The following is a 24,833-nucleotide window of genomic DNA, read 5'->3' on the forward strand; positions in this document are numbered from 1 at the left end:
CATGCCTCAACAGCAACATGTCGCTTTTTTTGTTCCAAATCGACTCTAAAAGTACCACATATGTTAGCAAACATTGCTACTAGATATTTTACAAGTCTAGACATCCACAGGCATACTTTACTTTCTCTTTTTGTGCACGTTTTTTGCTAGCGGAAGTGCATTTGTTTCAAATAATAGGATGCCTCTTGCATGACTTAATGAAGGCAGTGATGCTTTGCGACCCAACAAAACAAATTTTTTGTATATATGACTCACAAAAGACGTAAGAATCAGTGATTAAATACGCTCAACTATATAATAAAAAATCTTTTTAAAAGTACAGTTGTTCTTCTATTATCATTTCTGTTTATGATATGTTTACAGCTACTACAAGTTTCTTATGAACCAGAAAAAGGATGGTCTTTGTGACTGAATCAAACTTATGTATAAATGTTCTTGACCATAAGTTTAATTACTAACAACGTTACAAATATATATGGGGATGGAATATTTATATGAGATAAAGATTGCTATTTATTCGATTTGTTAAGACTTGATATTTATATGAGACGTTGTGGGCATGTGTACCAAGCAAGGCTCACTACACTCCCTAATGGTTTCCAATTGGGTTTGTTCATTGTCATCTCTTAATGTTTTGCTCGGAGTTTGAGATTCTGACGGATTCATTCAGCTCGGCCACAGAATTTAGTTTGCTGAAAAGCGAACTTTGGGTGTGGAGCTACTTTAAATGTCCTTTTTATTATTATAAATGTAATTGCAGTAGTACTTAGATCTGATAGTATACTTGGGTTCAAACCAAATCCAGATTGATTACTTGATCCGGGTACAGCTTTAGCAACATTGTACTGATATGACTGAGATTGGTACTTGAAGTGCCAGATTATATACCTCATTAGGAACACATCTTTTTTCTTACATGTTTGTTGTACTATTTTCTTGATCAGCAATTCTTCTTTGATTATCATATCCATTGACATTTATATCCTTTTTTTAAATTCTGGTACTGCTTTCACTCTCTTTTTTTTTTATGTAAAACCATGAAATAAAAAGAAAAATAGAATGGAGCAATGCTTGTTTCTTTTTTTTTTGCGCATTTTGATCTTTAAAGAAACCATCACCCCAACGAGACATTTTCTTAAACAATTACCTAAGCGAAATAGCCAATGACTCTTCATGTATCTAGAGCATGGTACCAGAACTGTAGATTGAGGCATTTAGCAAGTGTTATCGATTGGAAAAGGCATATCGTCACTTGATTGAGATGAACAAGGGCTCCCCTTTTCCCGTAACACGGTCAGGAACCAAGTTTTGTTTCATTCTTTACGCGTGTAACCATTATATGTCATGAGTATCCGTGTTGAGAAAGTGGAATTATACAATCTATTGGCATACATATACCTATATGTATACATATGTCTGCGCTTACAACACATCATGCTTCTCAATTGTACAATTAAGGTTTCCGAAATCTCCAAATTTAATACCTAAAGTTCTGTTTGTTTACAATGTACACATCTCATGATAAAGGATCCTGGAGATTTAAGGTCACGCATTCATCAAAAGCGGAAAAGATCAAGTCAAGATTACCCTTTTTTAAGATGCCTTGAACGTGATAGTAAATCGATACTTTACCGAAGCAATCCAGTTGAACAAAAGTCACCTGCAGGAATATCGATTGTTTTAAATAACCGTCATGCATTTGATATACCCCCTTTTTTTTTCTATTTGTTTCTTTCGAGTCATGTCTTCTACACTTACGGCTGAAAAGGTAGCCCATTATTTACCTTTGTCTGGACAACATCCCGATATTCAAGGACGCATCATCAATGTCACCCATCAAATCCCTTACAACATTTTGCGCTCACCAGTAAGACCACCTTCTCCTCCAAAATCACCCAAATCGAGTGTCCACGAAGAAGCAGTGGATCCTGTTGAGGCGGCACCTATCTCCAAACTAGCTCGCCATCATAAGCGAGGTGTTACATTGCGTATGAAGTTTCATGCGGCTGATTGGACTGTGGTCGAGAGAAGAGGTCATCAAGCGCTGTATGCTGGTCTTCAAAGCCTTCGTAAAGATCACTCAACATTGCATATTGGTTGGACAGGGCCTATGCGTGAACAAGGCACACGTAACAAGATTGTACCCGATGCACAAGATAAGATCAAGTTAAAGTCCCTTTTATGGGAGACTGGACACATTGTTCCCGTGTTTCTGGAAAAAGAGTCGCAAGGCCATTATGAGGGATATTGCAAAGAAGGTATATGTGATATATTTCTATAGCTGAATTTTAATTTCAGAGTGATACAGTGCTTTGGCCAGTGTTTCATTATCTTGTACAGACATCTTCTACCAGGGATAGTCGCGCAGAAAAACGGTATTGGGATGATTATGTGGCAGTCAACCGAAGATTTGCAGATACAGTGATTGATCATTATCAACCCAACGATATCAGTAAGTAATATACATTGTGTCTATTTCTTATACATGTAGTTTTTATCAATGATTATCATTTGTTATTGGTACCTCAAATGATCCGAGAAGAACTTCCTGATGCTGCTATTGGAATCTTTATTCATGCTACTTTCCCTAGTTCCGAGATATTTCGTTGTTTGCAAAGTAAAGTATATACCAATCTATCTGTGTTTTACTTATCTTAAATTTAGCTCGAAATGAAGTCTTGCAGGGCATGCTTGGTGCCAATCTCATTGGATTTCAGGCAAGTTTTTAGCTTTTGCATTTATCATGCCAACATTTATTTAGACCTATTCTTATGCAAGACATTTTATTTCTTCATGTACTCGCGTCCTTGGTTGTGAAACCACACAAGTAGGAGTAAATCATAATGGCACGTTAGTTTCTGTGGGTGCATTTCCTATCGGTATTGATTGCCAGCGTGTCAATCAATTCGCACGTCAACCAGGCGTTGAACTTAAGATGAATGCCATCCGTGACATGTACGCGGGTAAAAAAATCATTGTAGGTCGCGATAAACTCGACAGTACTAAGGGAATCTTGCAAAAGCTCTATGCCTTTGAAGCCTTCTTAAAGTCCTATCCTGAATGGCGAAACAAAATCGTTTTAATCCAAGTAGCCACACCTACTTTTGGTGATCATTCAAAACTAGAAGCCAAGATTTCTGAAGTCGTGAGCCATATCAACAGTCAGTTTGGTTCGATTGAGTTCTTTCCGGTGCATTATTATCATCAAGATATTGACCGTGATGAATATTATGCCTTGTTGTCTGTCGCTGATCTGGCTTTGATCACCTGTAGTCGTGATGGCATGAACACCACTTCTTATGAATATATTTTGTGTCAGCATGCAAAAGCAGAACCAGGTCAGTTGATCTTGTCTGAATTTGCAGGCACAGCAGGTTCGTTGGGTGCTGCCATGTTGGTCAATCCGTATGACTATGCAGGTGTTTCCAGGTCTATTCAAGAAGCTTTAACTATGTCTATGGAAGAAAAATCAACACGCCATGAAGTAAGTAAAGGCTATCGACCAAGGGGGTGACTGACCTGTCATTAGAAATTATACCACCATGTCACGAATCATACGGCTGACTTTTGGGCACATTCTTTTATCAAGCAACTTGTAAGTGTGAGTCAACAGCAAGACTTTCAGTCGCATTCTACACCCAACTTGGATATTCAAAGACTTGTTCGGGACTACACTTCTGCAAACAAACGTATCATGTTCTTTGACTATGATGTAAGTGAAACGAAGATTTACCCAAGATTGATGTGTATGGGGGGTTAGGGAACATTGACTCCTATTGTGTCTGTACCTTCTGATGCTAGACCTTCGCCTGATATGTTGAAAGCTTTACAGACATTATGTGATGATCCCAAGAATAGTGTATGGGTTGTGTCTGGTAGAGATCAAGTTGTGCTGGATGAATGGTTAGGTGGTGTCAAGAACATTGGTTTTAGTGCTGAACATGGTTGCTTTGTCAAGAATATTGGTTCAGATGAATGGACAAGTGTTGTGGAGGGTATTGATATGAGCTGGAAAGCAGATGTATTAGAGATATTTGATTATTATACCGAAAGAACACAAGGAAGTTTTGTAGAACAAAAGAAATCCTCTATTACTTGGCATTACAGATTAGCAGATGTAGAATATGGGTAAGCACCTTGTTGTTTAGACCCCAGAAAACTAATGATAAACTAGTGCTTTCCAAGCAAAAGAGTGTCAAAACCATTTAGAGCATGCCATCGTATCCAAATTTCCTGTAGAAATCCTTGTGGGCAAAAAGAACTTGGAAATTAGGCCTATGTCAGTCAATAAAGGAGAGATTGTGAAGCGTATCTTGGCCAAGAATTCAGACACTAATCTAGTGATCTGTGCTGGTGATGACAAGACAGACGAAGATATGTTCCGTGCTCTTAGTGCTGCTCATTATCAACAAAAGCAATTGGGTTCTCCTTCTGCACTCAAGGTATCCTTGCCTACAAGTCCAGCTACAACTTCACCACCTATTATTTGGCAAGAACTCAATTCAAATTTGTATTCTATCACAGTAGGCCCTTCTGAAAAGAAGACGCATGCGAATTGGCATGTCAATACGCCTCAACAAATTATACAAGTGTTGCAAACATTAGCATCTCTGGAATAAAATTTTATCTCTTTCTTTTTCTGTGTGATTTACTATGCAATTACTTTATCTGCTACTGCTGTTCTTATCGATACTAGTTCAAGCAGATGATATTGCCACTACACTTTATCCTTACATCTATACTAATCTTAACAACTGGCCATGTGTACGCCTATTAAACGCGTCAGGCACAATTGGATGTCAAGGTAAGATCATGCTTCAAGTCTTGATCTCATGATGGCATAGCACTCCATAAAAAGAGCGGCATCTTGTTTGAAACAACCACGCAACAAGCCATAGACGATTTCGTGAATCAAGCACCCTCAGGCGATGATTATGCTATTGTGATACCGTATCCATTGCTTTCAAAAGTCAATATTGAGTCACTATCTTCAACTGCTCAAGTCTCTGGTCTTATTGCCTTGTTACTGCCCAATCAAACGTCTTTTTCGCCTGACTCAACCTGTCCTCAATGTTCATCTGGGTCCTATCAATGGAATCCTGAAGCACAGGATTTGATAGATCAGACATTTGATTTCCCTATTTTTGCTATTCGGCCTGAAGATGATATCTCTCAACAAGCGTATGAACATATTGAGAATGTAAGACAATTGTACTATGGGTATACATTGATCTCTGTTTAGAGCTTAGCTTATAATAGAGAAAGACAGTTTATACATTATCCCTTAAAGGCCATGGATTTTGATTTGTTAATGTGGGCTGCAGTCAATTCAGAGACATGCTTAAGAAGAGGTTGGTGTCAAGCAGTAGGTGGATTCTCTGTCTATTCTACACCTTCTTTAGATATCAAGGCAGACGATAATAAGCCTATTATTGTTGTCTCTGCTAATCTAGATAGTCGGTCTTTGTTTCATGATCTAACTGTGGGTGCATCAGAACATGTATCTGGTCTAGTCACAGTATTAGCAATTGCAGAAGCACTCAGCAGAGTAAATCCATAGAAACATATATATACACACACTCACAGTATGTACATAGGCACCCGTAGCATTGGACACATTACCTAAGCATATCCTTTTCACTTTATTTGCAGCAGAGCCATGGGGATTCGCAGGTTCACAACGATTTGTGAATGATATTTCTTCCCCTTTTGTATGCACCAACGCCACTCGAGCCTATACCTGTCCTTATTCAAACACACCATGTACTTTTCCTTGTGTACGTAACTTACACTTTACGAATATCAATATCAATCAAATTCAATCCATATTTGAATTCCAATCAGTTTCTGGTATCAATTCAAACTATACAGGTGGCTACTATGTCCATGCCAATAGTGATCAGAGTTCATCTTTGGTGGAAGCATTGGATGCCTATGACAATATTAAACCAGCTTCATCTGATGGCATAAAGCGTCCATTGCCTCCTAGTAGTGCCATGAGTTTTTTGCAGAAAAGAAGCGATATTCAGGCTGCTGTGATTACAGACTATCAAAGTCAGCTTGGAAGGTAAAATATAGTTTGAAAGATATATCTGTTAATCAAGTATAGTCTTTATCACAGTGATCTTGATGATACTCTGGATATAGAACAAGCAACTCATGCCATATGTGGACTGGTAAATTCAACAGCTAATGTCATTTATGCAGAAGCATCCAATACAACTGCTACTTTGACTGCAGATTGTACACTGATTTCTTCTATACTGGATTGCTTAATATCTAACTTTTCTTGTGCCTTCATGCAAGACTATTTTAATGGTACCTATTGAGTGGATAGAATACAGACTAATGTATAATATAGTTACCAATGTCAGTCGAATACCACATTATGTATCTGTACTTTCATTTGAAAATCCTCAGGTACAATTGATTGCTAAATTTGCTTTCAGCTATTTGAGTGGTATTCATGGTAAAAAGAGTATGAACAACACCCTATGCAAAACAATTCGTGATTGTGATTCTAGTCAAGTCTGTATCAAACAACAATGTGTTGCTTCACTCACTACTTATCATGAAGCTTATGGTACAGGATTACAGTATGAAGAATCTACTGGTCAAGTCAAAGTGATAGACACAACCAAAGCTACATGGACAGAGAGCACGTAAGAGGGAGATAGTATAGATAATGGTACTTATGTGTCTATAGTTGGGATAATCCTTCCATGCGTATCTTTTTGACTACCTCACATACACATCAAATAGTCGAATTCGTAATAGGCTTATTATGGTTGATCACTAGCTTTATTTCTGTCTTTTTTGTTAAAAAGTATCTTGTAAAGACACTCAAGACAGAATAAACTATACTTCACTTAAGCAATGATCTTGGTACGTACTTGTTTGAAAATGTCTATCAAATGAGGTATAAGCTTTAAGTTAACTATGTCTATTACCTTCATTCTCTGCTTGACTTATGACAGATTCATGACTATCAGTATGCCTTAATCGTTTTGAAGGTCTTTTTGTTTCTTCTACTTCTTCCTCTTCTTCTTCTTGGTGAAAAGATGCATTCCATACAGTATAAATAGACTCTATAGACAACCCTCGAAACAAAGTAGGTGGTTTACGACTCCCTTGTGTGTCTGTTTGGTCTTCTTCTTCTGTAGGCGAATCAGGCACAAGTACGGACCAATCCTCATCGTCTTCAAATAAGGGCAACACAAAGTCCTTTTTTGCTTCAGGAATAGCAGGTAAATCAGGCTCTGGTTCAGACATCAGCATCCATTTGGCAGCATCGGATTCCTTTGAAGTCATAGACACTGAATTTGGAGCCAAATGAAACTTATTACTCATTACCAGTAATTGAAGAATTGCATCCTATCTAGTTGTGTTATCACGTCTTTTGTTTTTCTTTAGAATCGCTTTTTACTTTATTCAATGTCTTGTTTGTTGTTGATTTTAATTGATCCACAATATCAACTGTATTTAGACAATTGTTTTTCTCCAATAACTGAACTACGGCTGTTTCCAGCTCTTGATCCACATTGGAGTCCGTATTCCCTTCAGACATGATCACTTGGCTTGGATATCTTGGCTTAATAAAACTGGTAGGCAAAATAAACACAAAGCTTGTATTATTGATTTCGATTAAATCGCCTGTCTTGAGCACAGCTGGTTTATCGCGAGGCTTCTTGATCAAGTGGTTTATCTTGACACCATTACGACTGTAGACATACAGCTCCCATCGATCCCTTCGCGTACTGAACCGAATCTCACAGTGTCTTCTTGAGATAGCTTTGGAAGAGCCGAAATCTACGTCGACATCTTTGCCTTTTCTTTTAGAAGTGGGTTGAGATACAGATCGACCGAGCACAATATTGGGTTGACTGAGATAACTTGTCCAGTTGGATCCTGCTAAGCGTGGGTATAAATGAGCTTCGCCAAGAGGAACTGAAGGCGTGTTGACTTTGACAGTATCTGAAGACTCTGTCAAGAGATGAAACCCATTTGACAGTTCGGAATCATTGAACTGATCACTTATTTAGCTTGACATCTCTTTTACAAGTTTACTTTACCGATTGGTTATTGGGTTGAGACATGCTTAAGATAACAAGAATACAAAAGGGAAAAAATGGTTTAATTGGGCATATAAATAGAGTGTATTTATCACGAATAAACAAAAGGGAATAAGGGCAGTTTTATTATGCTTTCATGGGAGCTTCGGCAGCCACAGGTAAACCAAACTCATCCAATTTAACATCATGTTGCTAATAAATGAGTACATAAAGACAAAGGTATTTTATACTTACTGCTTTTGAAGGGTCTGTTTCTGATGTTTTTGGAAGTTCAATATCATCTTCTTGTAAATAAGAGGGTACATCTTCTTCCTCAAACTCCAATTCATCGCCAAGTGCATCCAATTCTACCTCTTTTTGAGCACCTTTTTTTTTATAAAAAAAAACAAGGATGCTTACCTGCTTCGAGATCATCTTCATCAATATCATCAGGCAAGTTATAAGATCTACCTAATGTCTCTTGGACTTCATTCGCTTGTTCCATCAAGTCTTCCATTTCATCTTGCAATTGCTATCAACCATATCAATATAAACCATATACATCAAACAGATACCTACATCAATTTTGTCTAGATTGACATTCTTGTATTGCTTCTTCATTTCTTTGTTTGCAACTTGCATAGCATCTACCGTAGCCATGACATTACGCAGGTTTTCTGTTGTCATTTGAGCTTGTTCCATATTGAATGATTGTTGTTGCAAGTTATCTCTTTGGGCTTCATAACTAGAAGCATGTTTGTTTCAGATGGGCTGTTTTTCGGTTAGGAATGGACTTACAGTTTCTTTTGTTTTAATACGCGTAATGCTTTTTGTTGTACATTTTTCTATTACCATGAATAATTTTGTTGTATATGTTTATCATACCTTGGCAGGTCCTTCCCTCATCTTCTTGAGTTGATCTCGATACCTTGTGAGCTCGGCGTCCAACTTTTTTATCTTGACTTCAACAGCATCCACTCGAACATCAGTCTAATTTTAATGTGAATAGAATGTTATAACCAATACAGCTTACATTAGCAATAGCATCGTTGAGTGTAGGTTTAGGTACTTTCTTTCCAGAGCCAAAAAGTCTATTCATTGTGTAGGTAAATTAAAAAAAAAAAAAGAAAAAAAAAAAGAGAGAGAGAGAGAGAGAGACGAGCAGTGTTCTTACGGTGATTGAAAATACTAAAGGATTATTTGTTGCTTTCTTAGATAGATATATCATGTTTATGCAAGCATTAATACTATAATGTATTGCATACGAGAAACATTATGAATAGTCGTACGTGAGATATAAGACAAAATAACATTTATAATATAGTCTTCATCTGAGTGAATAATTCAGCACTGCTTCTCCCTTCGTTTCAATATCAAGTAGAATCTATAAAGTCTATTCTAAAGCTAAGCATGCCAAAGCGCGCACACTTATCTTAACTAACATTCATTATGAGCATAATTAAAGGTAATTCTTGGGTAGGGAAAAGAAGAAAAAGAAAAAATGCATTGCTTGTTACAATTTATCGATCTGAATTACAGATAAGAGTAGAAATGCACCTTATTATACTTTAACTCTAGCAATATAGTTTCCTTATTGATCTTCTCAAGTTGTTTGTTATAAGCTAGAATACAGATCATGTTCTTTTGTCCAATATGTATTCCCTCCTTCTTTAAGGTGTCAAGATAACCTGCATTACATAGCATTTTGATTTCTTTATATGATAATTTGTCAAAGAATGCACAAATAATTGAATTCATTGTTTTAGGTGTAACGATTCCCCTCCTTTCTTTCTCGTCTCCATTGACAGAATAATATGATTTTAATTAGTAAAAATAAAGTGTATAGAAATATGAATGATAGTTATCATCTATTATAAGAGAGTATATGTGTAATACATGGAAAGACTTTTACAGAATTAATAGAAAAAAATGGGGGAATAGCTTTCCTCAAGTAAAATCAATTTAAAGTAAAAGAGCAACGGCGCCAGCAACACCAGCAACACCAGCCAAACCAGCCTTAAGGTTAGAAGCAGCACTGGTAGAAGAAGGAGAAGCAGCAGAAACAGAGCCACTGGCCTTGGTTGCACCACCAGAGGCAGAAGCACCACCAGAGGCTGAAGCAGCGGAAACATTACCAGAGGTAGTAGCAGCGCTAGAGTTAGTGCTACCAGCAGCAGCACCCATGATAGTAAAGTAAGTAGAGTAAGTGGTAGCACCATTGTTGCCAGCTAAAGCAAGAACATCTAAATTTGAAAAAATAAATAAATTTCATGTTACTTTTTTTTTTCTCGGGTAACTTACATGAAGGATTAGTTTCAATGTTAGAGGGGATGTTCCAGGTGTAAGAAGAGGGGTTAACAGGAATGGCAGCAGAAAGGATGTTGGGAGTAACAGTCTCCAAGTTGGCAGAACCGCCCTTCATCAAGGCAATGGAGTTGATGCTGGAAGAAGGAGTACCAGTAGTAGCAACAGTCCTGTTTTACGGGTTAGTACAATCAAATTACAATTGAGCCTGCTTTTGATTCTTACCAGGTAATAGTGAAAGAGGTACCGGCATTAAGGACTTGCTATTGAAAAAGAAAGGTTAATACATATCCATATCTCGGGCCATTACAACTTACACCGAGAGAAGGCAAGTTAACAGCAATACCAGCATTTTGGACTTGAGCGTAGACAGTGGAGACAGCAAGAGAAAGGAGAGCAGCAGCAGAAAACTTCATTTTTGAATTAGAGAAAAGAAAGATAAAGAGAAGAAAAGAAAAGAAAAAAGTTTTTTTTTACAAGTGATATAAATATGGTAACTTTATTGATTTGATTTAATTGAAAGGAGGGGGGGCCTATGGGGAGGTTTTGCTTAATAAGGCGACAAGTTTATACTAAAGCAATCCCTTTACTTTTTCTTACTTTAGAAATCAATTCTACCTTGCAATTATAATTATCTTGTATCGTGCTCCTTTGGTGGTGTATAGGCTCTCTTTTCTGTTATTTCAAGAGACTGAAAATGCTGATTGCCCCGAGTGTAAAAAAGAGAAAGAAAACACGTGTAAAAATAGATCCTAGTACAATTTCTTGTGCAACATTGAGATTTCTCTTTAAGATTGTGTAAATCCATAATGACAGAAAATGCTTTTTATGCAGTGAAAGACAGAATGTCTTCTGTTAATAAATGCAGGCAGTTTAGCATTGGTGTCTGTATATTATATGTCAGACTTGATAAGAGAAGTGTAAAGAGGAGAGTGAAACACACATTAAGATTCCGTATTTTCGATTGGGAAAATAAAAATAATTTCGCTTAGAGATCGACTTGACTTGCATAAAGAAAAAAAGAAAAAACTTTTCATAAAGCGCTAAAAGAAGTTCCGAGAATGCCAAATCTAGTATTGCTAGCCATAGTCTATTTTATTTTGCTGTCTCAGTCAATTATTATTGCTTGTAACACATCATTTACTTTGATAGTATAGTGTTCAATACTTTGATGAAAGCGTTTGATCACTTTGTTCACACTATGGTATAATTTAAGAAGGCCTGTTATTATTAGAAATAACCTTAAATATAAAATTAGAAAGGCAACTGTTAGTTTCAAATGATGGGATTTGTAAACAGTTTTTCATCATTTGATTTTTCTTTAAAAAAATGATCATTAGATGGACTTGATTGAAGAAAGCTCTTTTCTTTTTGGTAGATTTATTGTAATAGCTTTCTTTTTCTCTAAGCTATCTTGACGTGTATTTTTGGCGTGAATTCTGTTCAGATACTTGCGTTATTTACCGAATCAATAAAGTGTGATTGTACTCGAATCGAGTAATATAACCAGTCGGGCTCAAGCAGCATCACTAAATCCAAGTTATTATTTGATCTAGTTACAACTGAGGCATTAATGAAAGGGGCAGTATCGGATCATAAAAGGACAGGCGTATAATTGAATAAGTCTCATTGATAAAAAGGTACAGTGGCATGAATTGACAGAATCAATGACACCTTGTCCTGAAAAAGACAAAGGCTTTATTCTGCATACATCTCACGAAGAACGCCTCTTTTTATCTTTATACCCCTTTTGTATGTATCTCCTTTTTGACTATTATATCCACTAAAATTTGTATATTCTTGAATTTCGAAACAAATATGCGTAATTTTCATCTAAAGATTTTTGTTTTGGCTGATTCTTTTCTAGAAGACATATTTGCTTTGTATATTGCTATTCGCATTCAGATTCTTATTTGTTTGTATCCATCTCAACTTTATCTATACATCTACAGTTCTATACTTGTCAGAAAGACCCCATTCTTGCACTTTTTTTTTTCGTTCAGATTTCTTAGTTCAATCATTACCGTATCCTATTCTCTGTAAAAAGCTTTCAATTACTTCAGTTGTACCTAGATCTGGCAATATAGCTTGTAGATTCCAAACAGTATTATTAAATCTAGTTATGATTATAGCATAATCTTTTCTTTTTTAATTGTGATAATTGGCGTTTCTAAGGAACAATGAGCACATTTCATCCTTCGTTCTCTAAGGTAGAGTGTTATGTTGCGTGTAAGTATATTAGTTTCTGTGGATGCCTTCTTATCATGGTGGTGGCAACATCAATATTATTCATGCTTCATACTACTAGAAAGAAAATCTCAATTAACAATCTGTTGAATTGTGTAAGTTAAAAAAAGGATTTAGAAGCACTGTTTCTGTTTAGATGCAGACAATTGAAGCTACCCATGAATAAAGCATTGTTTTTATCCTTTTGAGCACAAAAAGAGTTTGTTTATGACAAGAATCAGGTCTAAAAAAAACCTTCCTATTTTTATACATTTGTTTGTGTAAACAAAGATCTCATTGTCAATTGAAAGAGAGGTAGTTGCACAAGAAATGATCAGTTGTAGTCTTTGACACATTTCGTATAATGGCAGAATTGCATTTAATGCATATTTTTTTTGAATATTCTAAATTAAAGCTTCCCCCTTTTCTTTGTTGTTTTTTCAATCTTAAGGCCCTTACAGTCAACCATAAAAAAAGTTCCTCCCCTTCTCTCCTGATGAGGATGAATACTGGCTTCTGATTGGAAGAAATGAATTCTTGGATTTGTTGATTGGAATGTTGTATGATGGTACATTTCTTTTATGAACTGAATAATACCAGCTTAATAGAATAACAAGATTGATTTGTTTCTTGCCCTTGATGATATTACTACACATAGAAACAGAATAAATTTTAAATCTTTTGTTTCTTGTTGTGCCCTAAATTCTTTTTTATTTTTTCTTTTATATGTGCAATGTCATATTTCTTGGGTCAATCTATGTATGATCTTTGGTACATATATATGTGAGTGTGCGTACGTGTGTTATTTTCGAGTAAATTAATTAATAAACAGAATCCCCTATCGTTTATTTTGCTTCTACGGAACTTTTTATATCTTGTCGCTTTTGTATAATTTCTTTTTCTTTTCTTTCTCTTTCTCTCGTTTTTCTCTTCTTCTTCTTTGTCATTGACACATATGAAAAAATAATGTCCTCCAAACAACCACTGTAAGTTTACTCCTGATAACTGAATTGCGTGATATTTATGACAAAAATTAGCTCTGAGAATCATCATCATACCAATAACAACGATAAAAATCAATCAGATAATAATGGTATGAACGTGCATTTATCTTGCACAATCACTAATGATCTCTTATTGCTCAGTACCTATTCCGGTTCCGATAGAAAATTATACTCCATACAGCGACAATGATCTCCCATCATCCTACGCCATCTACACAGCATTAAGAACAAATCATTTAGATTCAGCAACCCAATCTTTCAGCAATTCCACACTTGCCAACAAACCTAAAAGGAGCAGCTATCCAAATTGGGATACACAAGATGCACCTTTAACATTCGATGAAATAAGTGCTATTTTTTTGAATTATGAGAGAAAATATGGCTTCCAGCATGACAATACACGCAACATGTATGATCATCTATTAACCATGCTAGACTCAAGGTCATCGCGCATGTCACCCAGATTGGCTTTGTGGACACTTCATGCAGACTACATTGGTGGTGAACATGCCAACTATAGAAAATGGTACTTTGCCGCTCACCTTGATCTTGATGATCGTCACACACCTCGCCGTTCACCTACAGGTCTATTATTAGAAGAAGCTAAAAGAGAATGGAGAGAACGTATGGAGTCTATGTCAGATATTGATCGTATTGCACAACTTGCGCTTTATCTCTTGATTTGGGGTGAAGCAGCCATACTTCGATATACACCTGAGCTTTTATGCTTTTTGTTTTATACAGCTGAAGGATATAGAGAAAGCATGAATGAACCTGGAGTAGTTGCTGGATCCTTTTTAGATACAGTTGTTTCTCCTCTCTATACCTATATGCGTGACCAGTGCTACCAAGTCATCAAAGACCACTATGTGCGTCGAGAAAAAGACCATAATCTTATTGTGGGCTATGATGATATCAATCAGTTATTCTGGGACAAACGATCTATTGCTAAACTTCGGCTCAAATCAATTGACAATGCACCAGTTCAATATCTAAAAGACATTCCTAAAGAACAACGTTATTTAGCATTGGGACATGTGGATTGGGATTCTGCTTTTGACAAGACATTTTATGAGACTCGGTCATGGTTTCATTTGCTGACTAATTTCTCAAGAGTTTGGATCATTCATACAGCCTCGTTCTGGTATTACATGGCAGCAAGTGTAGACTTTATTTATTTGGATAGAAAGAACAGAACTACAGGGACTCAAAGTAAAACTATTGATTTACCAGTCAAGTTATCCGTGGTAGGATTAGGTGGACTCGTAGCCATTCTATTGATGGCATTGGCAACTCTAGCTGAATTCAAGTACTTGAAGCTGACATTCCATACCAGCCGTATCTTGACTACAAGACTCATGATACTCTTTTGTTTGGGTCTTTGCCATGTAGCCTGCTCTTTTTATATTATCAAGCATGATCAAAAGAGTACATTCGCACTCGTCTTGTCTAGTTGTCAACTCGGTATTGGTGCTATTGTTTCTATTGTCTTGGCCATTGTCCCATCTTCAAGTCTGTTTCATCGACAAAATTCAAGTCGTCATTTGTCCTGCAAGACATTCACATCAAGTTTTCCGGAATTGATGAATGACGATCGGTTCTTATCTGTCATGATGTGGATCTGTGTATTCAGCTGCAAGTTTCTTGAAACCTACTTTTTCTTAGCACTTTCGTTTCGTGATGCTCTTTCAGTTACTACATTGATGCATCTAAACAACTGTGGTACTGATCCCTTATTAGGAAGATGGCTGTGTACTGCAATGCCTATCATTACCACTGTATTGATGTTTTCAGTTGAGCTGGTCTTGTTCTTTTTGGATACTTATTTATGGTATGTGATCTGGAATACTGTCTTTTCAGTATCTCAGTCAATACAACTTGGTATTTCTGTCATGACGTCGTGGAAACAACTGTTTGCTCAAGTACCTCGTAATATGTTTGCCAAAATCACAGCCACCAAAGAATTTGTCTCTATCCGGTTACGTCGCATGGCCTGCTCTCAAATGTGGAATGCCATTATCATCTCCATGTATCGAGACCACTTGCTATCCGTCAATAATTTACAATCGTTACTTTATCAAGTTCAAGTGGAAGAAGACGAAGCAAACGTGGATGGAGAAGTCAAGCGTGAACTTCAAGCCCCACCTATTTTTGATCCATCCTCGTTTAAAATGACCGACTATTTCCCTCCTCATTCTGAAGCCGAAAGAAGATTGTCCTTTTTTGCCCAAAGTCTATCCACACAAATTCCTTCACCATCATCAGTTCAAAACATGCCTACATTTACTGTATTTACACCTCACTATGCAGAAAAAATGCTACTTTCGTTACGAGAAATCATTCGAGAAGAAGACTCAACAACCCGTGTCACATTATTGGAATATTTGAAGCGTCTACACCCTGCTGAATGGAACAACTTTGTCAAGGATACCATGTTTATTGCTGAAGAAAATGAAATTCCTTCTAAACCTTCTGAGAAAGACGATTTACCATTCTATTGCATTGGCTTTAAATCTTCAGCCCCTGAATATACGCTCAGGACCCGTGTTTGGGCTTCTCTTCGCGCCCAAACATTGTACCGTACCATAAATGGATTTATGAACTATGCTCGCGCATTAAAAATTCTATATCGAATCGAAAACCCTGATTTAAATGATCCAGTTGCATCCACCACAGCATCTCAATCGGGGAGTAGTAGTCGTGTTGGTGTTGACATTGAAAGCGATATTGAAACATTTGGTGGCTCACTTGCTGATAAGAAGAAGGAGACAGAGACCTTGTTGGACGCCATGGCTCATCAAAAGTTTCGATTCTTGGTAGCTATGCAACGCTATGCAAAGTTTAACGCTGAAGAGGCTGCTAATTGTGAATACCTATTGACCGAATACCCGCATCTTCAGATTGCTTATATTGAAGAAGAGCGAGATCAAGAATCAGATCAGACCTTTTATTATTCAGTTTTGATTGATGGCCAATGTGAACTTTTGCCTAACAATAAGCGTGCTCCAAAATACCGTATCCGATTGCCTGGAAACCCAATCTTAGGTGATGGCAAGTCTGATAATCAGAATCATGCGTTGATCTTTTATCGGGGTGAATACTTGCAGCTGGTGGATGCAAATCAAGACAATTATCTGGAAGAATGCTTGAAAATTCGTAGTATCTTTGGTGAATTTGAACAAGAAAAAGATCAATTACAACTTGACCAGGTCTATGCATTACACAGCACATCACCTTCTGAGAATACTAACCCATCGGCCTCAAAACAAAGATCGCCTGTAGCAATTGTGGGTGCCCGAGAATATATTTTTTCAGAAAATGTTGGTATGCTTGGCGATGTAGCAGCAGGAAAGGAACAAACGTTTGGTACTTTGACTCAGCGTATCATGGCTAAAACTGGTGGTCGCTTGCATTATGGTCATCCTGACTTTTTGAATGCAGTATTTATGACAACCCGTGGTGGCGTAAGTAAGGCTCAACGAGGTCTTCATTTGAACGAAGATATTTATGCGGGCATGAATGCACTAGTAAGAGGTGGTCGAATCAAACACACAGAATATCTACAGTGTGGAAAAGGTCGTGATCTAGGTTTTTGTTCTATTCTTAACTTTACAACCAAGATTGGTACAGGGATGGGTGAACAGTTGCTTTCTCGAGAATACTATTATTTGGGTACTCAGCTTCCTTTGGATCGATTCTTGACGTTCTACTATGCACATCCCGGTTTCCATATGAACAACATTATGATCATTTTTGCTGTACAAGTCTTCCTGTTTTGCATGACTTTTGTGGGTACAATGGCCGCGGGCTTACCTCATTGCAAAGGCGATAACTGTTTTGATGTCAAACCTGTCTATGACTGGTTACAAAGATGTATTTTGTCTATTTTTATGGTTTTTTTTATTGCATTCTTACCACTGTTTCTACAAGAATTGACTGAAAAGGGTACAATCCGATCAATTTGGCGATTGATCAAGCAATTCCTGTCTTTATCTCCACTGTTTGAAGTCTTTGTTACACAGATTTATGCCAATTCGGTACTGTCCAATTTGAGCTTTGGTGGTGCACGCTATATTGCCACTGGTCGAGGCTTTGCTACATCGCGCTTACCTTTCTCTGTTCTCTATTCAAGATTTGCGCATCCCAGTATTTATTTTGGTGCTAGAACAATGTTTATGTTGTTCTTTGTCTCGCTTGCTCTTTGGATTCCTCATCTTATTTACTTTTGGGCCACTGTTGCTTCATTGGTTATATCACCGTTTGTATTTAATCCTCATCAATTTGTTTTGACAGAATTTATCAACGACTACCGTGAGTTCTTGGGATGGTTGTCAAGGGGTAATTCGTCACGCTCATATGAGCATTCATGGATTTCATTCTGTCGTCAAATTCGTACACAAGTAACAGGTAATAAGAAGAAAGCAAGACAGAATTCGACCATGCTTGAGAATAAGCCAATTGTAGCTGTACCGCGAGCAAGGCTCTCCAGTATCTTTTTTGCCGAAATCTTGATGCCATTTTTCCAAGCCATCCTGTGTGTTGCCTGTTATACTTTCTTCAAAAGCCGTGAACAAGTCAATGTCTATGGTACACTCAAGAGCCCCATTAACACATCATTAGGCCCCTTTGGTGCCTTGGGGCGTGTTTTACTCATCGCTCTTGCACCTATTGCATTTAATGCAGTCATGTTGGTCTTGATACACATAGTGTCGATCATGTTTTCTAGCTTCAAAAGAACAGGCTTTTACATGTCGACATTAGCACACACGCTAGCACTGCTCGGCTTTGTCTTTTGTTCTGAAGTCTTGTGGGCCTTGGAAAGATTTGAAATGCGTTCAACAATACTTGCCTTACTTTCAGTGTTTACTATCCAACGCTTTATATTCAAGGCATTTGTCAGTCTATTCTTAACTCGAGAACTACACCATGATGCAACCAACAGAGCTTGGTGGACAGGCAAATGGATAAAGAGCCATGTAAGTACAAAACAACATGGAACAGACTCGGTTGACTCATGGTTTTTTTTATGGTAGGTTGCAAACTTGGCAGCAAGAGAATATATCTGTAAGATTGTTGAAATGTCAGTGTTTACCACTGATTTTATATTGGGACATTTGATCTTGTTTGTATTGTTCCCTTTTACACTTATTCCTTCTGTGGATCGCATTCATTCGACAATTTTATTCTGGTTAAGACCTTCTAAACAAATTCGGCCCTCCGTGTTGTCCACAAAAGAAAGAAAGCAGCGTAGGGAAATTACTTTTATTTATGGACCACTGTTTATTCTCGTCTTATTGTGGTTTGCTGCTTTGATTATTATACCTCTTAAATTAGAACACAAATTACCACTAGCGACATATCAATTGATCGCGAAATATTTTTAATAGAAGCATATACACGCACATATATATATATATATAAACAAATAAATGTATCATTTATCTACGACAGTTTTGATAAATCTGATCTAAAAATATGTATGATGATTGACAACTGGTAACATTCAAGAAACTTGTTAAAAATAGCCAACACGAAAGGATACAAAAAGGAGGTCTACAATGGATTATCTTGTGGCTGATTCAAGTTTATATAAAGGGCTTAATTCTCTTTTTCTAAAAAAGAATTATCATACATATATTATGCTTCTTGTAACATCTGCAGACGAATACCTTGGTTTTTGTGTTACCTCTCACTTGTCTCAATTTGAATCACTTCGTAACCACTTGCGGATTCTATATCACAAAACAAAAGACGAACCTAATTCAACCTTAGTTGCCAACTTTTCAAGAAAAGGTATTGATGTGCGTCCTGTCGATTACATGCACCCGAATGATCTTTCCAAGGCATTTCATAAAGTAGACCAAATGATTCTTACTGTCGGCAGTCATCCTGATAGAGTCAAGCACTGTCGACACCTCTGTAGAGTCGCTATACGATCAGGCATACGCTCTATTATATTTTTATCACATATTGGTGCTCATTCAAAAAATCACGAATCCCTTAATAACTATGGTTTGATTGAAGATTATCTGGTAGAACAACAGCAAATTTGCGAGGAACAAGACATGGACAGAGGACGCAGCTTTAATTGGACCATTTTAAGACTTGATTGGATTCAGCAATATTTCCATCTTTGGGCTTGCCAAATTGAATCTCGCAAGAGTATAGGGTTGCCCCTTGCTCATGATACCAAGATTTGCCCAGTGGATATCTCTGATGTATGCCATGTTGTCGCTTCTCTTGTGACTAACCAAGAGGGCTCTCTTTTATCTGATGTGCATGATGTGCATGCAAGTCAATCCTATACGCTGACTGGTCCTGAGGCAATCACAAGTAAAGAATTGATAGACATGATTTCACATGCAACTCGGTTTAAACAAATCAAATATCAAATGATGCGTCCTATGGATACTGGTTTTTACTTGAAGAGCCTTAGTCACAACATTTGGTATGATGAGCGTATAAAGAAAGAAAAGTCTCGCATTTATTTCGACTCACTTGATAATGGACATATGTATCGATTGAATGCATTTACTGTGCCCAATGGTAAGACAATCTAGACGCTGCATAAATTTAAACTTCTCTAGATGTACACGTACAGAGATTTTTGGATTATTTCGATTGGGTTAGCAAGACTTCTGGTAGTTTTCCTGTTGAAGACACCAGGCTTCTATTGACACATAAAGAACCAAGTTCTATTCAAGACTTTTTTTTAGAGAATGCAAACAGTTTTAAGCCTAGAGTTTAAAGGAGAAAGACGTCTAATTAATAAACTACACTTTAGGAGAAGTTTTATTGACGCATAAAAGAAAGCTGAAAAATAATGATTTTATAAAAGCTTAATGAGTGATCTACGATGAACATTAACTTAGTAATAATAGAAGGAGCTGAAATAAAACCGAACCATTATTTTCTTCAAAAGAAAGATAGATTCTTTTGATATAGCAAAATATATTGAACCACACGATTACCGCTGTGTCTATTTGCTATTTCATTCTCCAATTGAGTAGTTTTGGTCAGTAGTGAAGAGTAAAGTAAAACGAAAAAAAAATCCCTGAAAACTGAATCGCTTGAAATCTTTGTTAGGTGTTCCCACAAATGTTTGAAGAAAATCGAGTTAACCAGGATTCTTTTTATTATGTTTTCAGAATGTTTTTCTTGTTATCCTGGATGCTATTGTTATTATGTCTTTTATGCTAGTGACTATATTTTGACAGGTCAGTCTAATTATTTGTACAACACAACTGCTATGTAAGTGATTTTGGCCCGTATAGATTCGATAGTTGACAACTATATTACCTAGAGACCACTTTGTATATGTCGCTAAATATAAATTTTATATTATAGTACATGTATATCTTTCCACATTTAATATGTAAGGACACAACGATGAATTGAAGAATTTCCATGTCATCGTACTACATTTCAAATTAATACGAAATGCAGATTCATCAAGGAAGACGCAATTGGGCGTAAAATACATGTCTATTTCTTTTTTCCCATTTTAGATTTCAATCCAAGTGTTTTTGAATCCTTTTCTTGCTGCTACACTTTATGGATTAAAGAAGAGTTTTATTTTTTTTTTTTTTTTTGCCAGGCAAGGTGTACAAAATCAAACAAGATACTTTTGGATACTTTTAATTCTGTGAACACTTGTCACAAATGCTTCATCAGGTCTTCCAAGACGACTGAAGGGTTTACATCAATGCACTCAAAAATAACTTTTTTTATGCTCCTCATTAACAATATAATCCATCGGCTCAGGTTTGTCGTATTCATTAACAACAAAACCTTTCCTATTTCCATACAAGCATTGAGTGCTCATGATGATCTATTTTCCAGTACAATTACAGGTGTTTATTGCCACTCATTACATTCGAACAGTGTTAAGACTTCCATGACAAAATATTCTTGTTACAGCCATGCCGGGAAATCAATATTCAATTGATAAACAAACACTAAAGCCTGATCTGCATCGTTGTCCGAGAATCATGTTATATATTTATTTGCAGCAAAAGAGCAGCTACTCGCAATTCAAACATGCACATTGGCTGTGAGCTTCTCTAGTCAGTCAAATGCCAATACGATAACTGTTCATGATAAACAGCCAAGTCTTTTAAAATAACATACAATGTCTTTCTATTGTCACACTCTTCCTCACTTCATTAAATCGGATCCTAAAAAAAAACGCAAAGTTAAAAATGAAAGAAAATTACTTTTTCCTTTATCTTTAAACTCTTTTACGAGATGCCAGGTGGATCACCTTTCAAAGGATCTTGGTTCTATTTTAAAAGCTGGTGCTTTCTTTTGCCTCTTGCTTATTTCACTTCATTTTTATGCAAGTAGTTCGCGTTTTTTTTTTTTTTTTTTTGTTCTTTGTATTAATTTCTTTGATTTAGATATGTTTATTCCTTTCAGTGGTATTTTCACTCAAGTTAAAGACTATCATGTAGAAGAATGCACCAAAATATCAGGTGAGATGGAACATAGCATGATTTTTTTTTTAATTTTTTTTGTCAGGCCCCAAGGATTTCATAAACTGTGAAGATTTTATCATGTCGAATGATACTGGCATTGCCTATGTCACTTGCGATCCTTCTCGTACAAAGTACAATAAAGTCATGGGCATTAACAACTTATTGCCCGGTGAACGTCCATCCAATGCAGGTATTTGGCGAGTAGATTATGCTAGTGTAAGTCCAGGATCTCTTTAAATGACATCTAACTTGTGGATAAGGTACCTGCTTCTATTGAAAAATTTACGGTTGATGTTCAACAAACCAATGTCATGTCAGACTATCACACGCTTGGTATCAATGTCGATATTCATCCCGAGACAGGCGAAAAGACTTTGGTCACTGTTAATGTCCCTCTTGATGGCATACCTTCCGTTGAATTCTTTACTCTGGACGATAACAGTGTTCATCTTGTTCATAAGCGTACTGTTCGTGATCCCAAGATGTACAATCCTAATTCTATTCACATTATCAAGGACGTTCGCTTCAGAGCTGATGATGGTACACCTTCCTTCTTTTTCTCCAATGACCACTACTTCCATAACCGTTACTTGAAGATGATTGAAAACTACTTTTTTTATTTAAGTAATGTGGGCTTCTATAATGCTCGTACTGGTCGAGTAGAAAAGGGAGTCAATGGCTTGTTGTTTGCCAACGGTGTTACTGGTACAGACAATGTCTTGTTCATTGCTGAGACATACAGACGTAGTGTCAAGCAATACAAGATGGCGACTACACTAGACAGTCAAGGTATGCCTCATATTCATCTTGACTATGTCAATGAAGCCAAGTTTAACATGGCTGTTGATAATCTTGATTATAATGCCGAGAAGCAACTCTTGGTTGTCGCTGGTCATCCCAAGCCTTTGTATTTCCTTCAATACATCAAGAAAAAGAACAATGATGACATGGTCAAACCTCCTTCTCAAGTGGATATTTGGGATGTAGTCTCTGGTGAAACAAAAACTTTAATGCAAGATGATGGTGCCTTGTTTGGTACTTCAACTGCAGGTTCACTTGATTTGACAAACTCCAAGTTGGTTGTTTCTGGCCTTTACGAAGAAGGCTTGCTTGTCTGTGATCTTTAAACCTTATTTGTAATAAAAACAGTATATCAAGAAAAAAAGTATGCAATTGCAATTTCTATTTATTGAACGTAAAATACAAATACACAATCCTTTTCTTTATTTACTTTTTCTTTTTTTGTTTAAGCTACAAGAAAAAAGAAGTGAACAAGTGTACCTCATAAAAAATCACACAAACTTACTGGCATATTTTCTGGTCCAATCTCTAGCAGTAGCTTCATAACGAGAACGGTCAGTCTTGTAAATGTGAGCCAATTCAGGAACAAGAGGATCTATATAAAAGATGTTAGAGCATTGATTTTTTTTTTTTTTTGATTTTCTTCTCTTACCGTCAGGGTTAGGATCTGTAAGAAGAGAACAAACAGAAAGAAGAACTATGTTGATAGATTAGTACGCAAATAAATACTTGACTCTTTCAGTACTCACCCTTTGAGATTGTAAGTGCGGGTGACCATTGATCCTTCAAAATGTCTAAACAAATGCTACCATTGCTGTTGATATTGGGATGATAAATCTTGGTAGTAAAGTTAATCTGATAGAAAGGAAGAAAAAAGCAATAGTTAGTTATCAATCACCTTATTTTTTTCTCCCTCTTTTACCTTGGGGGGCTTGAAAGGATAATCAGTGGGGAAGTGAATAGACAAGAAAAAGACACCGCCTTGATAGGGGCTATCTTCCTAATAGAGTTCAGGCAACATGAGTACATATTGCCTTACGTTTACACTATAACTTACGGGACCCATAATAGTAGCTTGCCAGTGGAACAAGTCGTCACCAATAGGACCAGCAGAGCAAGAAGAAGGGGGATCACGTTCAAGATCTTTGAGTTCCTATAAGCAAAAACGACGTTAATCTCTAGATTCCCTTAGCCTTTTTTTTTCTCATCTTGAAATAGTTTTGTTTATTTTTCTTGGTTCTCCTTTAGAAAAAAAAAAAGAGCCAATTTAAACAAGACACCAACAAGATAGATTTTTCTTTCTTTTTCAGGCCAAACAGTCTTACCTTGTTAATACGCTTCAAAGCCATGTTGTTTATGAACTTTTTCGATAAAAAATTTGTAACAAAAAAGAAAAAAGAAGATTATGGAAATAACGAAATACGTATAAATATTGGTCTTCCTGTTGAGTTTTAAAACTTTTTTTCTCTCGCAGCAAAGAAAGTCATAGGTTAATCAAAATAGTCAGTGATGTAGTTGATAATAAAGAAAAAAAAAAGAGAGAGAGAGCAAGTAAATATGGTATTGCTTTGAATAAGAAAAATGTCAAGTATTCCTTTAGTATTTCGTGTTATGTCTTAAAGCTACATAATTCTGCTTAATTAATGAAAGGAGATAACAGTTTTACACAAAATATTGGAATAAAAAAAATAGTGCACGTAGGTTCATTTTGGATTGGAGTATTAAGCAGGATGAGTCTAAGCCAAAATTGTTTGCTCTTCTTGTCCAGTCCTTTAAATGAGGTCTTTTGGGCTGTACTTTAACGAGAATTTCTTGTTGAGGCGATATTGGGTGTTAATATTATCAATACATCTCGCCAAAGACATCCTTGAGATAATTAGCATTAGACAGTTGATCTTGTTGTGTAACAGTCGTCTTGAAGTTAAAGTGTGTTGACACAAGTATCATTCTTATATTGCATATAGATACAA

At 36.5% G+C, this 24,833-nt stretch overlaps 9 protein-coding genes across 9 annotated transcripts; 5 read left to right on the top strand and 4 right to left on the bottom strand.

Moving 5' to 3' along the window:
- Positions 1-1,741: 1,741 nt before the first annotated feature.
- On the top strand, positions 1,742-6,071 carry B0P05DRAFT_580008 (glycosyltransferase family 20-domain-containing protein; the record flags this gene model as incomplete). The annotated part of the gene is made up of 13 exons (XM_051581984.1): positions 1,742-2,258; positions 2,309-2,452; positions 2,492-2,617; positions 2,665-2,717; positions 2,762-3,484; positions 3,530-3,712; positions 3,761-4,128; positions 4,175-4,422; positions 4,697-4,804; positions 4,845-5,200; positions 5,243-5,351; positions 5,403-5,548; positions 5,598-6,071. The coding sequence occupies 13 exons, from the start codon at positions 1,742-1,744 to the stop codon at positions 6,069-6,071; spliced, it is 3,555 nt and encodes a 1,184-aa protein (XP_051433764.1).
- A 93-nt stretch (positions 6,072-6,164) lies between these two features.
- B0P05DRAFT_149172 (uncharacterized protein) lies at positions 6,165-6,895 on the top strand. Its single transcript, XM_051573077.1, has 2 exons — positions 6,165-6,662; positions 6,707-6,895. Exons 1-2 carry the CDS (start codon positions 6,316-6,318, stop codon positions 6,855-6,857), a joined length of 498 nt encoding a protein of 165 aa, XP_051433765.1. The 5' UTR covers positions 6,165-6,315; the 3' UTR covers positions 6,858-6,895.
- B0P05DRAFT_572667 (uncharacterized protein) lies at positions 6,870-8,096 on the bottom strand (the record flags this gene model as incomplete). Its single annotated transcript, XM_051581454.1, has 4 exons — positions 6,870-6,907; positions 6,951-7,374; positions 7,427-8,026; positions 8,073-8,096. The coding sequence occupies 4 exons, from the start codon at positions 8,094-8,096 to the stop codon at positions 6,870-6,872; spliced, it is 1,086 nt and encodes a 361-aa protein (XP_051433766.1).
- Positions 8,097-8,120: 24 nt separating this feature from the next.
- B0P05DRAFT_547094 (Snf7-domain-containing protein) lies at positions 8,121-9,188 on the bottom strand. Its single transcript, XM_051578838.1, has 7 exons — positions 9,085-9,188; positions 8,937-9,041; positions 8,850-8,896; positions 8,631-8,796; positions 8,472-8,583; positions 8,307-8,419; positions 8,121-8,264 (listed from the first exon to the last, which is right to left on the bottom strand). Exons 1-7 carry the CDS (start codon positions 9,148-9,150, stop codon positions 8,199-8,201), a joined length of 675 nt encoding a protein of 224 aa, XP_051433767.1. The 5' UTR covers positions 9,151-9,188; the 3' UTR covers positions 8,121-8,198.
- Positions 9,189-9,819: 631 nt separating this feature from the next.
- B0P05DRAFT_547097 (uncharacterized protein) lies at positions 9,820-10,798 on the bottom strand. Its single transcript, XM_051578839.1, has 4 exons — positions 10,673-10,798; positions 10,581-10,618; positions 10,353-10,525; positions 9,820-10,294 (listed from the first exon to the last, which is right to left on the bottom strand). The coding sequence occupies exons 1-4, from the start codon at positions 10,769-10,771 to the stop codon at positions 10,014-10,016; spliced, it is 591 nt and encodes a 196-aa protein (XP_051433768.1). The 5' UTR covers positions 10,772-10,798; the 3' UTR covers positions 9,820-10,013.
- Positions 10,799-13,411: 2,613 nt separating this feature from the next.
- On the top strand, positions 13,412-18,746 carry B0P05DRAFT_547104 (glucan synthase). Its single transcript, XM_051578840.1, has 3 exons — positions 13,412-13,567; positions 13,619-13,674; positions 13,727-18,746. The coding sequence occupies exons 1-3, from the start codon at positions 13,548-13,550 to the stop codon at positions 18,616-18,618; spliced, it is 4,968 nt and encodes a 1,655-aa protein (XP_051433769.1). The 5' UTR covers positions 13,412-13,547; the 3' UTR covers positions 18,619-18,746.
- A 299-nt stretch (positions 18,747-19,045) lies between these two features.
- Positions 19,046-20,387, top strand: B0P05DRAFT_512408 (uncharacterized protein). The gene is made up of 3 exons (XM_051575639.1): positions 19,046-19,197; positions 19,255-20,131; positions 20,173-20,387. The coding sequence occupies exons 1-3, from the start codon at positions 19,144-19,146 to the stop codon at positions 20,331-20,333; spliced, it is 1,092 nt and encodes a 363-aa protein (XP_051433770.1). The 5' UTR covers positions 19,046-19,143; the 3' UTR covers positions 20,334-20,387.
- A 1,426-nt stretch (positions 20,388-21,813) lies between these two features.
- Positions 21,814-23,233, top strand: B0P05DRAFT_547108 (uncharacterized protein). The gene is made up of 4 exons (XM_051578841.1): positions 21,814-21,923; positions 21,985-22,059; positions 22,106-22,278; positions 22,323-23,233. The coding sequence occupies exons 1-4, from the start codon at positions 21,833-21,835 to the stop codon at positions 23,187-23,189; spliced, it is 1,206 nt and encodes a 401-aa protein (XP_051433771.1). The 5' UTR covers positions 21,814-21,832; the 3' UTR covers positions 23,190-23,233.
- B0P05DRAFT_512411 (ubiquitin-conjugating enzyme/RWD-like protein) lies at positions 23,217-24,324 on the bottom strand. Its single transcript, XM_051575640.1, has 7 exons — positions 24,189-24,324; positions 23,921-24,016; positions 23,786-23,863; positions 23,613-23,718; positions 23,516-23,560; positions 23,369-23,458; positions 23,217-23,313 (listed from the first exon to the last, which is right to left on the bottom strand). Exons 1-7 carry the CDS (start codon positions 24,210-24,212, stop codon positions 23,309-23,311), a joined length of 444 nt encoding a protein of 147 aa, XP_051433772.1. The 5' UTR covers positions 24,213-24,324; the 3' UTR covers positions 23,217-23,308.
- Positions 24,325-24,833: the final 509 nt, after the last annotated feature.

Source organism: Gilbertella persicaria (assembly GCF_025201335.1).
Source record: "Gilbertella persicaria strain CBS 190.32 chromosome Unknown B0P05scaffold_26, whole genome shotgun sequence".
Taxonomy (NCBI): domain Eukaryota; kingdom Fungi; phylum Mucoromycota; class Mucoromycetes; order Mucorales; family Choanephoraceae; genus Gilbertella; species Gilbertella persicaria.